The sequence below is a fragment of the Mustela erminea genome, chromosome 6 (assembly GCF_009829155.1).
Source record: "Mustela erminea isolate mMusErm1 chromosome 6, mMusErm1.Pri, whole genome shotgun sequence".
Taxonomy (NCBI): Eukaryota; Metazoa; Chordata; class Mammalia; order Carnivora; family Mustelidae; genus Mustela; species Mustela erminea.
Window position 1 is genome coordinate 61,745,836 of NC_045619.1, and position 18,646 is coordinate 61,764,481.

At 36.3% G+C, this 18,646-nt stretch overlaps 1 protein-coding gene across 1 annotated transcript in view; it reads left to right on the forward strand.

Moving 5' to 3' along the window:
• The window catches only part of AEBP2 (AE binding protein 2), a 63,659-nt gene that overhangs the window by 41,807 nt on the left and 3,206 nt on the right, over positions 1–18,646 (forward strand). Inside the window, exons 4-7 of the mRNA XM_032347478.1 lie at positions 3,381–3,567; positions 8,374–8,498; positions 13,202–13,269; positions 17,140–17,253. Coding sequence (XP_032203369.1) covers positions 3,381–3,567; positions 8,374–8,498; positions 13,202–13,269; positions 17,140–17,253 — 494 coding nt within the window. The remainder of the gene's footprint in view (positions 1–3,380; positions 3,568–8,373; positions 8,499–13,201; positions 13,270–17,139; positions 17,254–18,646) is intronic.

Sequence of the window (18,646 nt, forward strand, 5' to 3'; positions counted from 1 at the left end):
CTCTCTTTTTTTCTTTTTTTAATTAAGATTTTATTTATTTATTTGACAGAGAGATTACAAATAGAGAGGCAGGTGGGGGCAGGAGGAGGGGAGCAGGTTCCCTGCTGAGCAGAGAGCCTGATTTGGGGCTTGATCCCAGGACCCTGGGATCATGACCTGAACCGGAGGCAGAGGCTTAACCAACTGAGCCACACAGGCGCCCCTAAAACTGTTTTCTATTAGAATTCTCAATATTAATTTCCAGAACATTGAAGCATCACTGATTAAAATATACTTGTGATATTTACTCAGTTCTAGATGCTATCGGGGCTATTCGTTGAAGTATTAAAGGATTCTGGAATAAAATGAATCTCCTAGCCTACTGGGACTCTTACAATTAAGGGTATTCTGGGTGGAGTTATGTCACAGAGTCCTTCTGAATTTAAAACTGAGGCTTGGATCTGAACTGTCATCTCTGCCTTAATTGTGGTTAAATAGCTAGTCTAAAGTTTTAAATATGGAGTTTTTGTTTGAATAACTAATATTCAACTGGCAGTTCCAGGGCAAAGACTGTCTTAAGTTCTTGTAATCCTTAAATCATCTGACACAAGGGCCCAAAGGACTATATATATATATATATATATATATATATATATATATATATGTATATATATGTATGATTATTTATTTATTTATTTCACAGAGATCACAAGTAGCCAGAGAGGCACACAGAGAGGGGGAAGCAGGCTCCCCGCTGAGCAGAGAGCCCGATGTGGGGCTCGATCCCAGGACCCTGGGATCATGACTGGAGCTGAAGGCAGAAGCTTAACCCACTGAGCCACCCAGGCGCCCCCAATATATGTGTTTTAAATAGGTGTTAGGAAATACAGGGAATACCTTTTAAAATTGAAAAGTAAGAATAATAAATACCGTATAGTTCATTTAAAATTTTTCAGTGCTTCACTAAAATAATTGAAATAGATGAAAATTATTTACATAGTACATTTGACTTAACCCATTATATTATTATTTTTAACATCTTAGCAGTTTACAAAGTTAATGAAATTTTTTTTTTTACTTTTTTGGGTACTGAATCTTCAAAATTCAGTGTGTATTTTATTATTTTATATATTTTTAAAATTATTTTATATTTTAAAAATATTTTATTTATTTATTTTGAAAGAGAATATGCACAAGTGAGGGGTAGGGGCAGAGGAAGAGGAAGAAGAAGACTCCCCTACAGAGCAGGGAGTTGAACTCAGGGCCCCAGGATCATGACCTGAGCCAAAGGCGGACGCTTAACTGACAAGCCACCCAGGTGCCCCCATTGTATATTTGATACTTAAAAATCTTTACAGTTTGGAATAGCCACATTTCAAGTGCTCAACAAGTATATGTGTCCAGTGCCTAAAATTTATTGAACAGTGTAAAGCTAACCCATTAGGGTGATTTTACTTAAGTATTCTCCATTCAGATGTTAAACATTTCATATTTATTTAGATTTCACAAAATTTGCAATTGGAGAGATAGATTCACATACCAGGCTGTTCCTGATATACTTAAAAGTTTTTCAGTAGTGAAATTAAGAAACAGGTTCTGCTTGAAAATTAAAATGGAGGGGCTGGTCCTACTGTTGTAGTAAAAAAACATTTCTTTAAAAAAAATTAAATGGTTATTAAGGAAATACAAATAAAAACCGCAGTGACTTACTACTACTTCATACTCAATAGGATGATTTTAATAAAATAAACTGAAAATAACAAGTGTTGGCAAGGATGAGGAGCTAGCTGGATGGTTATATAACATTGTGAATGCACTAAAGGCCACTGAGTTACATGAATTTCACCTCAATTAATAAAATTTAAATAAAATTAAAGTTTTGTTTCTTGGTTACAGTAGTCTTAAAGTGTTAAGTGGCAGCATTTGGCTAGTGGCTTTTTTAGTGGATAGTGTTCTATTGGTAGTCTATAGGAGATGGAATTTTTTTTTTTAAATTTTATTTATTTATTTGACAGAGATCACAAGCAGGCAGAGAGGCAGGCAGAGAGAAAGGGGGGGCAGGCCCCCTGCTGAGCAGAGAGCCTGATGCGGGGCTCGATCCCAGGACCCCGAGATCATGCCCTGAGCCGAAGGCAGGGGCTTAACCCATGAGCCACCCAGGCGCCCCGGAGATGGAAATTTTTAAAGCACTGTTTCTTTCTTGGAACTCAAAATATACATAGTAAATTTTTAAATTCTGAGAATTCAGTAACCATTAGGTGCTAAACTTCTCATTTCAAAATCTGTGGCTGAACATTCTTGATGCAGGCTCTTTGAGGACCGTACTTTTTATAGGGTCATTGTAAGAATTAAATGAAATACTGATTTTAAAGCACTGGACGTGGCTGGTTGCTCCTTTTCAGGCTTCCCATAGCTTTCTGTCCCTTACCCCTGAATGAAGTTTTTTGAAGTTGTCATTTCATATGTCTACTGACCAGATGAAAGCTCTTTAAGGGTGGGAACTTAATTGTAAGTTATCCTTATACTTGCAGCATCTTACAGAACACATAGAATAGATGAATGAACTAAAACCCTGACTCATTCTGCCTCTTCGTGTGCCCCTTAGAATGGTTAAAGATTTTTATTAGTAATGCTGAGTACCATTAGAGCCCATAAAATGTCTCTTGTCTATCAAAATAAATAGAGTAATTATGAATGGCACTGTATAAGGATCTTGCTGCGAAATGTTTCAGCCAGCATCAGTTTTATCAGAATCTGTTAAGTGGTTTAGTTCTTCAGATATATTTAGAAATAGCTCTGATTCATAAGGTGCTTTCTGGATATATGTACACACACACACACACACACACACACACACACACACACGTATATTCTTGCCTTCAGAATGCATGGAGAAAGGTTGAATTGGGTAGATTCGAGGGACTCAGTTGGTTGAGCCTCTATCATTGGCTCAGGTTATGATCCCAGGGTCCTGGGTTTGAGTGTTGCATAGGGCTCCTTGTTCAGTGTGGAGCCTGTTCCTCCCTCCCTCCCTCCCTCTCTCTCTGACAAATAAATAAAATCATTAAAAAAACATAAACTTACTCTTAGGAAATTGATAAATTGAAAATCAGATTTTTCCTGGGAAGAATATCTCACTACTTTTGTCTTGTGTAGAGGAGGAAGAGCAGTAAACTGGAGAGTTGTGAGACTATAGAGTTTTCTTTTCCAGCCCTGGTACTGCCTGGTGTGTGTATTATTTTGGGCATTTATAAAAAGAAAGGATGTAGTAGTCTCTCATGATTCCTATCTGGAATAGTTCTGTAGTGTTATGGATTTACCTCTGAAAATACAGAGTACTCATTCATATTATACTTCTCCCCTACATGGCATTCCTGACATCCTTTTTTATTTTTATTTAGTGTGTTGTTGGTGGCTGCAATGCCAGCTTTGCTTCTCAGGGAGGGCTAGCTCGCCATGTACCCACACACTTCAGTCAGCAGAACTCCTCAAAAGTTTCTAGCCAGCCAAAGGCCAAAGAAGAATCTCCTTCTAAAGCTGGGATGAACAAAAGGAGAAAATTAAAGAACAAAAGAAGACGCTCATTACGTAAGTGTTTCACTAAAAATCCGTGTGTATATTAGATAGGTTTTGTTTATATCTTGGGCATTCATGCAATTTGAGTTTTACTGTTATTTAACTCTGCTTGTGTATTTTTGTTAACAGTAATAAACAGATAGGATCCCTTGAGTGTCAGTGTGAGAATTCAGTGTGATAGATGTTTTATTTTAGTGGTTAAGGGAGGGTAAGTGTTTGTGGCCTTAGAATATAAAATCTGTATAGAATTCCATTTTGAGAGCCCCTTTGATTCTGTTCTAAAATAAGAAAATTTAAAATATGGCAATGTTGGTATTTTAGGAAAATTTGAACATGTTAAAAGTAATAATGAAGTAAAGGTAATTGGTCTACTCCAAACTGATATGTGTGAATAGCAAACTATTTATAGCGTGTGTCTTAGGACTTAAGTCTCTCTCTTATGTGCTCAATTACCAGGTTATGAAGTGTATCCTCAATATTTAGGATAGAACACAAGATGATAATCTAGACTTGCCAAATGTGGGGAGTAGGAATTGACTTAGAACCTCCCAGAGCCTAGCACTAGCCCTGGTTCTTAATGTTAGCTGGCTAACTAAATATGTCCTAAATAAAGAACTATGATAGACTCCAGCTGTCATTGAAAGGGAGTCCACTTGAGGGATGAACTAGAAAGAAAAAAACAGATTGCGCCATATTCTCCTTTCTGTTGGAATTTGATTAGCGTATAGAAGAAACTCCAGACATTAATACAGATTAGGAGATATGTCTCTAAAATGTTAACATTTTTTTGTTACTACAGAGCTACAGTGGACAAATGAACAAATCATTGGTGACAAACTTCCAAACTCTTTTTTTTTTTTTTTAAGATTTTATTTATTTATTTGACAGAGATTACATGTAGGCAGAGAGGCAGGCAGAGAGAGAGGAGGAAGCAGGCTCCCTGCTGAGCAGAGAGCCCGATGCGGGGCTCTATCCCAGAACCCTGGGATTATGACCTGAGCCGAAGGCAGAGGCTTTAACCCACTGAGCCACCCAGGCACCCCCAAACTTCCAAACTCTTAAGTTTCTTGTTGAAATAAACATGTATTTTTCAAAGTTGGCTGTTGAATTTAGGTTATGGATCATTTTCCTTTCGCCTTCCATTGATAAAAACAGCAATGACATTTGTTTATTTTACTTGACTATTGCTTTGGGTAGCTGGTAATCACATACAGCAAATTGCTAAATATATATTACAGTATTTAAAACTGAGAATAACTTTTCTACCTATTCCACTTAATAGCCTCATTATTTTCTTCTCAGTGTATACATAGTAATCATTTAAACTTACTGACTTTTTCACAACATTTGCTTGGTAATATCTATACAATTTGCTAGTTTTCTTAAAAAGAATGGTTCAGTTAAATATCTAATCTTCACTTAGAAATGGAGGGACCGATGGCTTACAAGTCTATAGCCTCTTTTGAGAATGTTTTTTCAATATTAATAAAACGGGCTATGTGGTAGGGAGAGTTGTGGAGAGGAAGGTCTTGCGGTGGGTGAAAAAAAACTTTGTTTCCTGTTTTTTTTTTAAATTTATTTTTTAATTTTTAAATTTTTTATAAACATATAATATATTTTTATCCCCATGGGTACAGGTCTGTGAATCGCCAGGTTTACACACTTCACAGCACTCACCATAGCACATACCCTCCCCAGTGTCCATAACCCCACCCCCCTTCTTGCAACCCCCTTCCCACCAGCAGCCCTCAGTTTGTTTTATGGAGGAGAATGAGGATGATCCTGAATGTATGAACTTTAAAAGATCCAAGGTCTTTCACTGTGAGCAGCCACTATTAAGTCCTGTGATTTTAATGGCAGAGCTGCTGCCATTGTAGCCCATTCCTTCCTTAAAAATACACAAGTCTATAGCAGTGTACTAAAATCACTTTGATAGTACCTTCTTCCTGTAATTCAGAGAGGTCATTTTCACTGAACTGGGTGAAAAATGCATTAACGAATAGAACTGTAGCTTAAGTCATTTTCTGTTTGGTAGAATTTTTAAAATTTATTTTAAAGCTTTTCTCTTTTGACATACTTGAAAGTAAAGTGGAAAGAATAATACAATAAATACTTGTATATCTTTCATTTAGAAAATATGCCATATCTGGTTTATCTTCCTACATATATACCTTTTTTTGGTCCTGATTCCAACATACAAGATTGCGTCTCCTATGATTAATACCGTTCTTGGGGAGTTACCCATAATACCATACCAAAAGGTTAAAAAGAAATAAAGTAATATGTATAATCTTGAGCCAGTCTCTGTTTTTGTGGTCTCCAAAGGTTTTTGATTGTATAGCTCATCAGTTAAAAAAAAGTACTTGAGCACACAGTCCCAACATCTGTGCTTATATAGTGCACACAGGTAATGCTACTGATACACATTATAAGGCAGTTACCAAGAAGGGTATATTGAAAAACACTGAGATGAAAAACAAAAGTAGTGAGATAGTATTTTCTTCCCTCACCCTAATGGATCATGACACAGACGTGCTTTGGAGACTGTTGTTCTAGTTACTCTGTTTTCTATAAGTGCTTATGCTGCTCGGGAAAAAGCGTATTTGGAGAACATGGACGGAGTAAATAGAGTATACTTTTTTCCCCCCAGTAGGCACAAATCTGGTAGGAAGGGGGTTTGTTTTTCCTTATGATTTTTTTTCTTCCCCATAAATGTCAAATATTTTTTTTTTTTCTGATTTACCGTTGCATTCCTTGTCTGTGGGTTCTGCTAGTTTATTACTTGCTGTTTTGCTTACTACTTTTGAAGAAAAGTCCAGTGAAAAAATAACTATTTACTGAGTATGCCATCTGGTGAAAACAGTTCCCACCAAAGCGCTGGTGGATTTGTGTAGATGTTCTGAGAACTCCATGATTAGTAGAGGCAAATGCACTTTACACAGTAGTAAATCAGAGTACTGTGATAAATCAGCATATATGTAGTTCAGAAAATACTGTACTAGGAAATCAGGCCATTTCATTTATTGTCAATAAAATTTAATTCTTAATTACAGATGATCTTGAAAATTTTCATGTATTAGTAAGCTCCACAGTTGTAAAATAAGAAAATTTTCATTTTCCCTATTTTGAGCAACATTCTTTTTAAAAACATTTTTAGTTTTTAAAGATTTTATTTATTTATTTGACAGACAGAGATCATAAGTAGGCAGAGAGGCAGACGGAGAGAGAAGGGGAGGCAGGCTTCCTGCTGAGCAGGGAGCCCAATGAGGGGCTCCATCCCAGGACCCTGAGTTCATGACCTGAGCCAAAGGCAGAGGCTTAACCCACTGAGCCACCCAGGTGCCCCTTGAGCAACATTCTTATTAGGAATAAAAGTGGCACAATTTATAATACTTGTGGGATGAAAATAGAAATTTAAAAAATGTTCTTACCAAATTAAATCTTTAATGTATAGTTTTGTTGTGGTTAACACTAAGAGATTGCTTACTCCAGGTTTGTGAGCTTATTATTTTATTTTATTATTAAAAAAACATTTTATTTATTTACTTGACACAGAGAGAGAGACATTGAGAGAGGAAATACAAGCAGAGGTAGTGAGAGAGGGAGAAGCAGGCCTTCTGTTGAGCAGGGAGCCTGATGCAGGGCACAATCCCAGGACCCTGGGATCATGACCTGAGCTGAAGGCGGACACTTAATGGCTAAGCCACCCAGGCACCCCTTGAGCTTATTTTAAAAAGTAGTATAAGGTTATTAATATAAACTACTTTGAGATTTAAAGCATTTTTTTATATGCATTTGTTTTACTTAATCATAGTCTATAGCTGTTGTGTCTCCATTTCACAAGGAAGTAGGCTAAGCAGATTGTAAGCAGTTTGCCTGAAGTCACACAGTTAGTAACTGGTGGAGCTGGGAGTTAGGATTTTGGCAGAATCGTTGGCACTGAAAACTATATTTATAATTTCCCTGGATTGTTGTTAGAATAATTTTTTTTCTTTAAATATTCATTTATTTATTTGAGAGAGATGAAGGGAGAGCGAATCCCAAACAGACTCCCTGCTAAGTGTGGAGCTGATGTGGGGCTTGATCTTAGGACACTGAGATCAGGACCTGAGCCAAAACTGAGTCGGACACTCAGCCATCTGTACCATCTAGGCGCCCCAGAAGAGTTACTTATAATCAAGAAAATACTTGTCCAAAACTCCAAAATAACATTACAGGTTTGCCAAGTTTGGGGAACAAAATTTTTTTTTAATCTCTATACCCAACATGGGGTTCAAACTCACAGCCCTGATATCAAGAGCCCTATGCTCCTCCAACTGAGGCAGTCAAGTGCCACAGGTTTGGAACATTTTTGATTTTGTGTTAATACAGAATATTCATGACGTGTATTTTAGATGCTTGGCTGTGATGCATTGGATCTCAGTATAGTGATAGATGAGGAACTCATCAGATTGTTGAAAATACAGGACTGGTGCTCAAGAGAGGCACTGAAGTAAAACCTAAAATTGTTTGGAAAAGATAGTAACCGCAGTGTGGAATCATGGGGCCTAATGTTAGAACTTCACACACCAATGGGCATAGTTAATCCACATTCACTCATTAGTTGGACGTCTGCTTTTGTGTATGATGCTTGTCAACCAGACCCCAGGTTCCGAAAGCAAAATGAATTTTTTTATTTAAGCACCAGATAGATATTTATGTTAATTGTTTCAGTCCTTCTTACTTACTACATATTTTCGTGGCAAATGGATTATTTGGCTGCTTGGCATATTGTTATATTTTTCTAAATATTCTTTATATTTTTGTATTGACTTTTAGCACGACCACATGATTTCTTCGATGCACAAACACTGGATGCGATAAGACATCGAGCCATATGCTTTAACCTCTCAGCTCACATAGAAAGTTTAGGGAAGGGACACAGTGTTGTTTTTCATAGTACTGTAAGTATTTGTTACTGTTTTTTAAAATTATTTATGTAGGTTTGCAAGAACATGTATTTTGACTTTCACAACCATTTCTGAACTGCTCAAAATCTAATAATTATATTTTAACAAAATCATAAAAAGTTCTGCTTTATCAGTATTTTGAAAATTACATGTATTGTTGGTTATAAAGCAAATTTAGTTAACTCTTAAGCAACATGGGTTTGAACTGCAGGCGTCCACTTAACAGATTTTTAAAAATAAATATATTAAAGTAATGTAAATGTATTTTATTCCATATGATTTTCTTAATTTTTTTCCTGGTTTATTGTAAGAATATAGTATATAACAATTTGTATATAATACATAGTATATAATACATATAATGTATAAAATATATGTTAATTATATTATCAGTAAGGCTTCTGATCAGCGGTAGACTGTTGTAAAGTTTTTGGGAGTCAAAAGTTAAATGTGGGTTTTTGATAGTGTGGGTGGTTGGCAGTCCTAACCTCTGCATTGTTCAAGAGTCAACTGTATTTCCCACAATTCAAGATTTTTTTTTTTTTAAGATTATTTATTTATTTGACACAAAGAGAAAGATCACAAGTAAGCAGAGACACAGGCAGAGAGAGAGGAGGAAGGGAAGCAGGCTCCCCGCTGAGTAGAGAGCCCGTCGCGGGGCTCCATCCCAGGACCCTGGGATCATGACCTGAGTCGAAGGCAGAGGCTTTAACCCACTGAGCCACCCAGGCGCCCCGCCACAATTCAACATTTTGATGGTTAAATGGAATATTTTGGCCTTTAATTTGAGCTATTTAGGAGTATTGGGGCAACATTTGGGCTTCTCGGCATTTGAAGATCAGGCTCTAACCTCAAACTAGCTGTCTTTTCTGGTTTCATTTCTAAAATTAGAATATTAGACTCTTTAGCTCATAGCCATAAGTGCTTCCCTGCTCCTCCCTCACCTGCCAAAACACTTCTAAACTTGGAATTAAACAGAAGTAAGATAATGGCCATCAAATTAAAGATTTGTGAAGGAGCGAGTTTTTAATTTGTTTATTTTGCTGATACGTGCCAAGTTTCTGTCATTGTGCCTTGACACATAGTAGGCAGTCTGTATATTTATTTGAATGACAGTGTTCTGTAAATGAAAGGTGTCAAATTTGAAAAACAATAAATACTTTATTTTTGGTTAGCAAAGAGGTAACAAAGAGTTGTTCTTTATTCCCATGCCTCTTGCCATTTTATTATCTAGTCATCCTTAAATTGAAGTATTTTGGTGTAGGTAAGTTAGTAGAGGTAAATTTTAGAACAGACCTTGGTGATTTGAATCCCTAGAGAAAGGGATTGTTTAATTTTGACTGTTGAAATATAAAATATACTAAATTTAGGTTTAATATTTTTATATCAATCAGAATCACAGAATTAAATACAAAAGATCAGTTATTATTATTGGTGCAAAAACATGGTTTTATTATAGCAGGGACAGGATCTGTGGGCAGAAAGAGCTGCGTAAAAAATCAGTATTGACATCAGTTTCCCTACTGGTTTGAATATTTATTTTTCCATCTCCTATAACATTGAGGTTCTGTTGCTTTGCATTTTCACTTTTTCTTCTATTTATACTTCCAGTGAAAAATTTCCAATTTTGGTTATAATTGCCAGAATTAAGGACAAGAAATATAAAGATTAGAAAGCAAGGGAACCTTTTCTGAGTTTGCATTTGAGGAAAAGTATACCATATTTATTCTCTTTTAAAGAACATTGGATTAAGAAAAATCAACATTGGAAATATAGTTATCTAAATAAGAATGAAAGGGTTGAAAGGAAAATTAGAGTTTGAGAAGACAAAGTTAAAATGGCTCTGTTGGGAATTCTAATGGGATTCAGCAAGATCAAGGGCTTGTTCAGCAGTAATGGTTCAAGTCCTCCTTTGCTGTTGTTTTTGTTTTGTTTTAAAGATTTTATTTATTTATTTGAGAAAGGGAGAGAGAGAGTACAAGTGGGCAGAGAGGGAGAGGGAGAAACACATTCCTTGCTGAACAGGGAGTGGGACACAGGCCTCCATCCCAGAACCCTGAAGGCAGATGCTTAACCATCCAAACCCCCAGGTGCCCCTGAAATCCTCTGAAATTTGATAACATAGGTTTATAATTGTTCTTTTCTTCAAAGGTCTGTAAGATTGGTCACCAGACCCAAAGTGTGGCATTAGTACTCACTCGTTCATTCACTTAAATATTGAGCACCTACTGTGTACTTATGAGATACAACAGTGAACAAAACCATTAATGAATGATGAGACACGATAAACAAGATGAAATAGTAAAATTGTAAAAACTTACAGGAAGTAGGGGTATGAGCCATTCAGTTATTAGGGGGATGAACATCATTGGTAGAGGGAAAAATTAAATATAAATTGAAAAGTAAGAATATCCCAAGTATGTTTGAAAGTATGCCAAGTACGCAAGAAGGCAGAGAGTCGGAGTTAAGTCAGATAATAGGGGGAGAATCTTGTTGGACTAAGACTTTGGTTTTTATTCTTTGTGATGGGAAACTGTTGAAGTTTGAGTAGCCATGGTCTGATGTAATTTTTTTCATAATTTTTACTGAGGTGTAATAAATATAAATGCACCCATTTAAAGTATAGTTTTATATGAGCTTTGACAATTCATCTATGAATCCACCACTGCTGCCACAGTTAAGATCTAGAACATTCCCATTACTCAGAAGTTTTCTAGTGTCAACTCATTGATCTCTTCCCTCTTGGGTGGGTTTTAATGTGCTTGGGTTTCTGTCTTGAAGACAGAGTGTAGGTCAGGATGGGGAAAAGAGGATCAGTCTTTTTTTAGTATCTGAGGTGAGAAAAGGCCAGAATAGTTACAGTGGAGATGCTAAGAATTGTTAGATTCTAAATATCTTTTCAAAGTACTACTGACCAGAATTATGGGTGGATCATATGTCAGTTTGATAATGAAAGTAAAGGATGACTCCAGTGTTTTTGGCCTGGGCAATTGGGCAAAAGAATGGAGTTGCCATTTATAGAAAATTTGAAGAGTAGATTGGGGGAGAGGGAAGTGTCAAGATGTTACTTTTTCACACATTCAATAGAGAATCCATTGCATCTTTTACTTAGATTGATTTAAGAGTTTGAGCCCAGAGGAGAGGTGTGGCTACATATACAAATAATACATTTTCAGCATATTAGTGGTATTTAAAGGAATCAGACTAGATATGATCATCTAGGAATTAAATACAAGTAGAGAAGAAGTGTAAAGAGTGAGGTTTGGGGCTTATCACCGATTTTATTATTTATTTATTTATTAAAGATTTTATTTATTTAACAGAGAGAGAGATCACAAGTAGGCAGAGAGGCAGGCAGAGAGAGAGGAGGAAGCAGGCTCCCCGCTGAGCAGAGAGCCCGATGTGGGGCTCGATCCCAGAACCCTGAGATCATGACCTGAGCCGAAGGCAGAGGCTTAACCCACTGAGCCACCCAGGTGCCCCAACAAGGAAGGTTTTGATGGAAGTGGTATATGTTACACAGAATCACTTCTTTTAGTAGGCAGACTATGCACTGATAACTGTACATTAAGTTTCCTTGAAACCAAATAAGCAATTATAGGAAATAACCATACAGTTTGCAGAAAAATATGTTGTGAGGTACATACTGTGCAGTTGACCTCATTTGTCTTACTTTAATTGAAACGTTTTCTTTCGAGCCTTCTCCAGAAGAGGTCAGCAGAATCCTAGTTACCAGTCAGTTGGCTTGCTGTGGTTGGTTGGTTTGCATTGTTTTCAGGTCTTATTTTTTTGTTAGAGGTATTTTGTTTCAGCATCTTCAGATCTGTTGTTGGGTTCTTAAGTTAATCTCATTGTTCCAGGTCTAGAATTAGAGTACTTAACTATTGGTTTGAAATAATGAGAATAGAAGGTATTTTTATTTTTGTATAAAGTGCTATTTTTGCTTAGTTCTTAATACATTTTGAGGTGTGTGGCTGTTTGCAGCTTAGATTAGATAATGAGATTTAGATTATGAAAACAGTAAGATGCTAATTTTGTTAACATAGAAGTTACAAGAGTTATAAAATACAATTTCGGTCAGTTATTTAAGCATTTCCTTGAATTTTCAGAATCTCTTAATGAATAACAAGTATGTTGCCCTTTCTACGTTTTATGTAGGTCTTTTTATTCAGGTTGATCCACTATTTAACTTTGATCTGTAGACGCAGATTGGCTCACGTTTCATTTAAAATAACACAAGCCAACCAGCAAACAGAAACATGCAAGCAAACAACAAATATCTTAGTCATAAATTAAAGACTTTTCCTATCTCAGCTGTTATTTTTTCTTTACTTTTCTATTTGTTCTTTAAAAATATTTCAACCAATAATAAATTTTTCGTTGGCAATCTAGCTAATGTTCAGACTTTAATAGATAGTAAAGTAAATAGCATTTTCAGGCCCTTAATAAAGTTAACATTGTGTTAGTATTTGCAATGCAAAACTTCCTCAACTCCTTTTTTCTCTTTTTCTTTTGTGAAAGTACATTATCAAAGGTGAAGGGTCTCAAAGCAGGTCAGAACAAAATACTGTAGTAATATCTGGTCTAGGATATGAACTTAGAAAAATCTTAATTAGAATCAGAAGTGCTTTTTTTATTGATATATTAAAACAATGTTCTACAAATCATTTTTATGATCTCTTTTATATCATTACTAGGTAATAGCTAAGAGAAAAGAGGATTCTGGAAAGATAAAACTTTTGCTTCATTGGATGCCTGAAGACATGTAAGTATTTGGAATACTATGTATAATGAATAGACTCTCTTATTTTTATTAACCTCTTTTTTTTTTTTTTTTTAAAGATTTTATTTATTTATTTGACAGAGAGAAATCACAAGTAGTTGGAGAGGCAGGCAGAGAGAGAGAGAGGGAAGCAGGCTCCCTGCTGCGCAGAGAGCCCAATGCGGGACTCGATCCCAGGTCCCTGAGATCATGACCTGAGCCGAAGGCAGCGGCTTAACCCACTGAGCCACCCAGGCGCCCCTTTATTAACCTCTTATACTAAAAAATTTGGATTTGAATATTATAAAAGTACAGAAATTAAACTGCAAAACATTTTGACTTGTCCGTATTAAAAAAATAATCTGTGAAATCTCTTACAGTACCTGCGTCAAGGTATAACTTTACAACTAGCTTTTTTACTATTTTTAATAAAAGTTGTTATAGCAGTTTTTAGTCATTTTTAGGATGTAATCATTTTTAGCATTTTTCAGTGACCCTTAGGTATTATGCAAGCAGCCTTAATTGTGGTTTTGTTTGAATCATTTATTTAAAAAATTTCTGAGTAATTTCTAGCACACAATGATATTTTATAGAAAAATCACTTGGCTAGTTTTCTAGCAGCACTGTGTTTTTCTGACCCAGGTGCTCCTTAATTAGACTTTTCTTTCCCTCTCTCCCTTTCTTCTTCTTTCTCTTACTCCTCTTTTCTTTTCTTTTCTTTCCTTCCTTCCTTCCTTCCTTCCTTCCTTCCTTTCTTTCTTTCTTTCTTTCTTTCTTTCTTTCTCTTTCTGATTTTATTTATTTAACAGAGAACACAAGGAGGGGGAGGGGCAGAGGGCAAGAGAGAAGGAGGCTCCCTACTGAGCAGAGAGCCTGATGGTGGGGCTCCATCCCAGGGTCCTGAGATCATGACCTGAGCTGAAGACAGACGCTTAACCAACTGAGCCACCCAGGCGCCCCTTAATTAGACATTTCATACTTAATTTTCCTTTTATCTTTTCATTAATTTTTTTTCTTGTTAGAAAAGGTAATGAAAGTGTATCTTAGAAATTTTGGATAAAATAAAAATTTCCAAGAATAGAATAATTTTTTAAATTAACATATAATGTATTATTAGCCCCGGGGTATAGGTCTGTGACTCACCAGGTTTACACAGTTCACAGCATTCACCATAGCACATATCTTCCCCAATGTCCATAACCCCACCACCCTCTCCCTAGCCGCCCCCAGCCCTCAGTTTGTTTTGTGAGATTAAGAGTCTCTCATGGTTTGTCTCCCTCCCGATCCCATCTTGTTTCATTTATTCTTTTCCTACCCCCGTAACCCCCCACGTTGCATCTCCACTTCCTCATATCTGGGAGATCGTATGATAGTTGTCTTTCTCTGATTGACTTATTTCACTAAGCGTGATACCTTCTAGTTCCATCCACATTGTCGCAAATGGCAAGATTTCATTTTTTTGGATGGCTGCATAGTAAGGATAGAATAAATTTAAGAGGATGGAATCTCATGGTGTGTACTTGGTTTTTCATAAATCTTTAGTATGTGGTTAACATTCGTCTTTGTTATTAAATATTTTTCTATAATGTTTCTCATTCTAAGGAGATGTTAATGTGCTGTGAATTAGGAGTTTTTTTTTTTTAAGATTTTATTTATTTGTTTGACAGATCACAAGTAGGCAGAGAAGCAGGCAGAAGGGGGGGGGATGCTTACTGTTTCTTTAATCATTTTTCTTTTTTTTTTTTTAAGATTTTATTTATTTATTTGACAGAGAGAGATCACAAGTAGGCAGAGAGGCAGGCAGAGAGAGAGAGGAGGAAGCAGACTCCCTGCTGAGCAGAGAGTCCGATGCGGGACTCGATCTCAGGACCCTGAGATCATGACCTGAGCCGAAGGCAGCGGCCCAACCCACTGATCCACCCAGGCACCCAATCATTTTTCTTAATGTTATGTTAGTCACCATACGTACATCATTGGTTTTTGATGTAGTGTTCCAAGATTCATTGTTTGCATATAATCCAGTGCTTTATGCAGTCTGTGCCCTCCTTAATACCCATTGCCCTCTTTTTTTTTTTTTTTTAAAGAGGAGGGAGAGAGACTGGGGTTAGGAGGAGGAGCAGAGGGAGAGAGAGAATGGAGCCCATCGTGGGGCTTGATCTCACAAAACTGAGATCATGACCTGAGCCGAAATCAAGAGTCAGATGAATTAAGAGTTCTTAAATAGATTTTGGAGTTTACAATACATGCTAGCATATTGGTAAAGAAATCTGGCTTTTAAAAAAATCCTGTGCCTAGGGGTGCCTGGGTGGCTCAGTGGGTTGGGTCTCTGCCTTCGGCTCAGGTCGCTCAGGTCGCTCAGGTCGCTCAGGTCGGCTCAGGTCGGCTCAGGTCATGATCGCATCGGGCTCTCTGCTCAGCGGGGAGCCTGCTTTCTCCTCTCTCTCTGCCTGCCTCTCTGCCTACTTGTGATCTCTCTGTCTAATAAATAAATAAAAATCTTAAAAAAAAAAAAATCCTGTGCCTATTAACTGCCATTAATGTAGAACATATTTTCCACCACCTTCCCCTGGCTCCATCCAGGTTTTGTGGAAATGCTACTATAAAATATTTTTGAAATGGCTTTGTAAAATTTATTTAATGGGCTCTTTTTTAGCTGAAACATTGAAAGTTGTCCATTCTTCTCCACTATTAAAAGCTATTAAAATCAGTACACAAACTGCAAAATGTTACAGTTTTTGATACTCATTGCCTTTCTGAAAGTTTGTGCCAATTATTTGCACATTATTTGTGCCAATTATTTACATTAGAGAACTTATTTCTCTGGCTTACTATTAATACGTCAATTATTATCCTTTTACATTTTGTATTTCTATAATTACATGTAAGATCATTTTTAAACTTTTTAATCTTTGGTGAATTGTTGGTTTGTGTCCTTTGTCTCCCCTGTTCCTTTTCCCCCAGTAAATATTTACCTGTTTCATACTGATTTGTAAGAGCTCTTTTTATATTAAGGTTATAAACATAGTTGAAGATAAATTGGAATATATGTGTATTCTTAGTATTCTGGAAATTGATCAGTCCAAGTATCTGAATGCTTTTATTTGAACTTCCTGGTAGGATTAGATTTCTTTGAATTCAGGATTTGATCACATGCGCATTTTTTTCCATGGGGTTTATCTAGTGGAGTGTTTACTTATTTAGTCATTAAAAAACTTGGTGTCACCATGAGGAATATAGTCAATAATAGTGTAATGTGATACGGTAACAGAGTAATGTCTAAAATTGTTGAATTACTATGTTTTGGAAGTCACCTGTACCTCAGTAAAAAAAAAACAACTCATTGTCAAAATGTCATCAAGTCAAGCTCAAATATGAATTTAGTTAGTAAATTAAAAGACTGTTTTATAATGCATGATTCTGAGTTTGATGTGGCTTTGCCACCAAAAATTCCTAACTCATTCTCAAATTCACGCCTGAAATTTCACTGCCACTTTTTAGCTGAGACTCTGCATCCTTGCTGTTCCTTGGCTCCTGAAAAGCTTGTTAACCTAGGTGACTCAGTCACACTTGCAGAAAAGTCTGGGTAGTGTAAGGTTATACGAAGAGTACGCTGAGCCTCTCTCTTCGGCTCAGGTCATGGTCTCAGCGTCCTGGGATGGAGCCCCGTATTGGACTTTCTGCTCAGCAGGGAGCCTGCTTCCTCCTTTCTCTCTGCCTGCCTCTCTGCCTACTTGTGATCTCTCTCTCTGTGTCAAATAAATAAATAAAATCTTAAAAAAAAAAAAAGGGAAACCCCTGGTTTCCCGGGGTGGAGGGAAGAATAAGCTTTAAGATTAATGTTATTTCATTTATGCTTGTTTTTTTAATTCGTAGTCTGCCTGATGTGTGGGTGAATGAAAGTGAACGACATCAGTTAAAAACTAAAGTAGTTCATTTATCAAAGCTACCCAAAGATACTGCCTTGCTTTTGGATCCAAACATATACAGGTAATTTATTTCTTGATTTGATGTTTTACTTTTGAATTGTAATCTTAAATCTCTCTAAATTTTGGATATAAGGTTAAGACTTATTTTTAAGCACTAAATTTCAGTACCAAGCATAGTTTGCTTTCTGGAGCTTTGTATATGGAAATTCCATTATATAAACATTTATAAATTTTAGGATCCAGAAAGATAATATTTTGGTAAAGTTTATATGCCAGTTTAATTCCAGATTTATCTTACGTAGCTTAGATTGTAATATATATAGTATTTCAAAAATAAGTGCCTCTTATTTAAGTATGTAATTCTTTTTATGATACCAATCTTTTGTGGGTCTGGGAATATATTCCATGTGGCCTAAAATACCATAAATGGTTGAATTTTTAAACTTATACTCCACCCAAACTTTTTAGGAGAACAGTTTAAATATTGTTGTGTTTGTTTTTAAGAGGTAGCTCAGTGTTCACATTGCTAATAATTTTCTGATCTGACCTTTGTTTTAGTGTGCTGTGCTTATGAAGGTATAGGGGGGGAAGGAGAAGAGACCAACATTTCTGACTATGTGCTGAGTCACTTTGCTAGGTGCTTTACATACACTTCATCCTCACAGCAGCCTGTGAAGTAGGTGTTACTATCTCTGTTTTACAGATTGGAAAACTGAGGCAAGAGTTTAAATAGCTTGCCCAAGGTTACACAGATAGTATGTGACTGAACTCTCCTTACTGCCTCCATCCAAATGACATATACTAGGGTAATTCAGAAAGTGGTGAAAATGCTTAAGAAGCACTCTTCATGTGCAAACTTGTGTGTTTTTAAAATCACTTTTAATTTGATATGTATTTTGCATAGAAATAGGTTGAATAAATAGCATATAATAATTGATCATACCAAATGTGAATTTTAGTTATCATAAGGAGACTGTGTCCTATGCCAAATTCTGAAGCAGTTAAACACTTTGAAGGTTCTGTTTATTCTATGACTCAATTTTTTGGAATGTAATTCAGTATAATAAGATTTCTTATAATTGGAGATACCTTTGGAGAATGAAATTCTAACATAATGGGCCTTGCCATGTGGAAACACTGAGATCTAGAGTTTTCCCTACTCCCACCAAATTTATTTTAAACATCTGATGAAGGTGCTAATAATAAGTACCATCAAAACTTGTTTTTTTGTGGGACGCCTCAGTTGGTTAAGCAGCTGCCTTCGGCTCAGGTCATGATCCCAGTGTCCTGGGATCGAGTCTCACATCGGGCTCCTAGGTTGGCAGGAAGCCTGCTTCTCCCTCTACCTCTGCTGCCACTCTGTCTGCCTGTGCTCACTCTCTCTGACAAATAAATAAATAAAATCTTTAAAAAAAGAAAAAACAAAATTGTTTTTTTGTGATGAACTGTGTTAG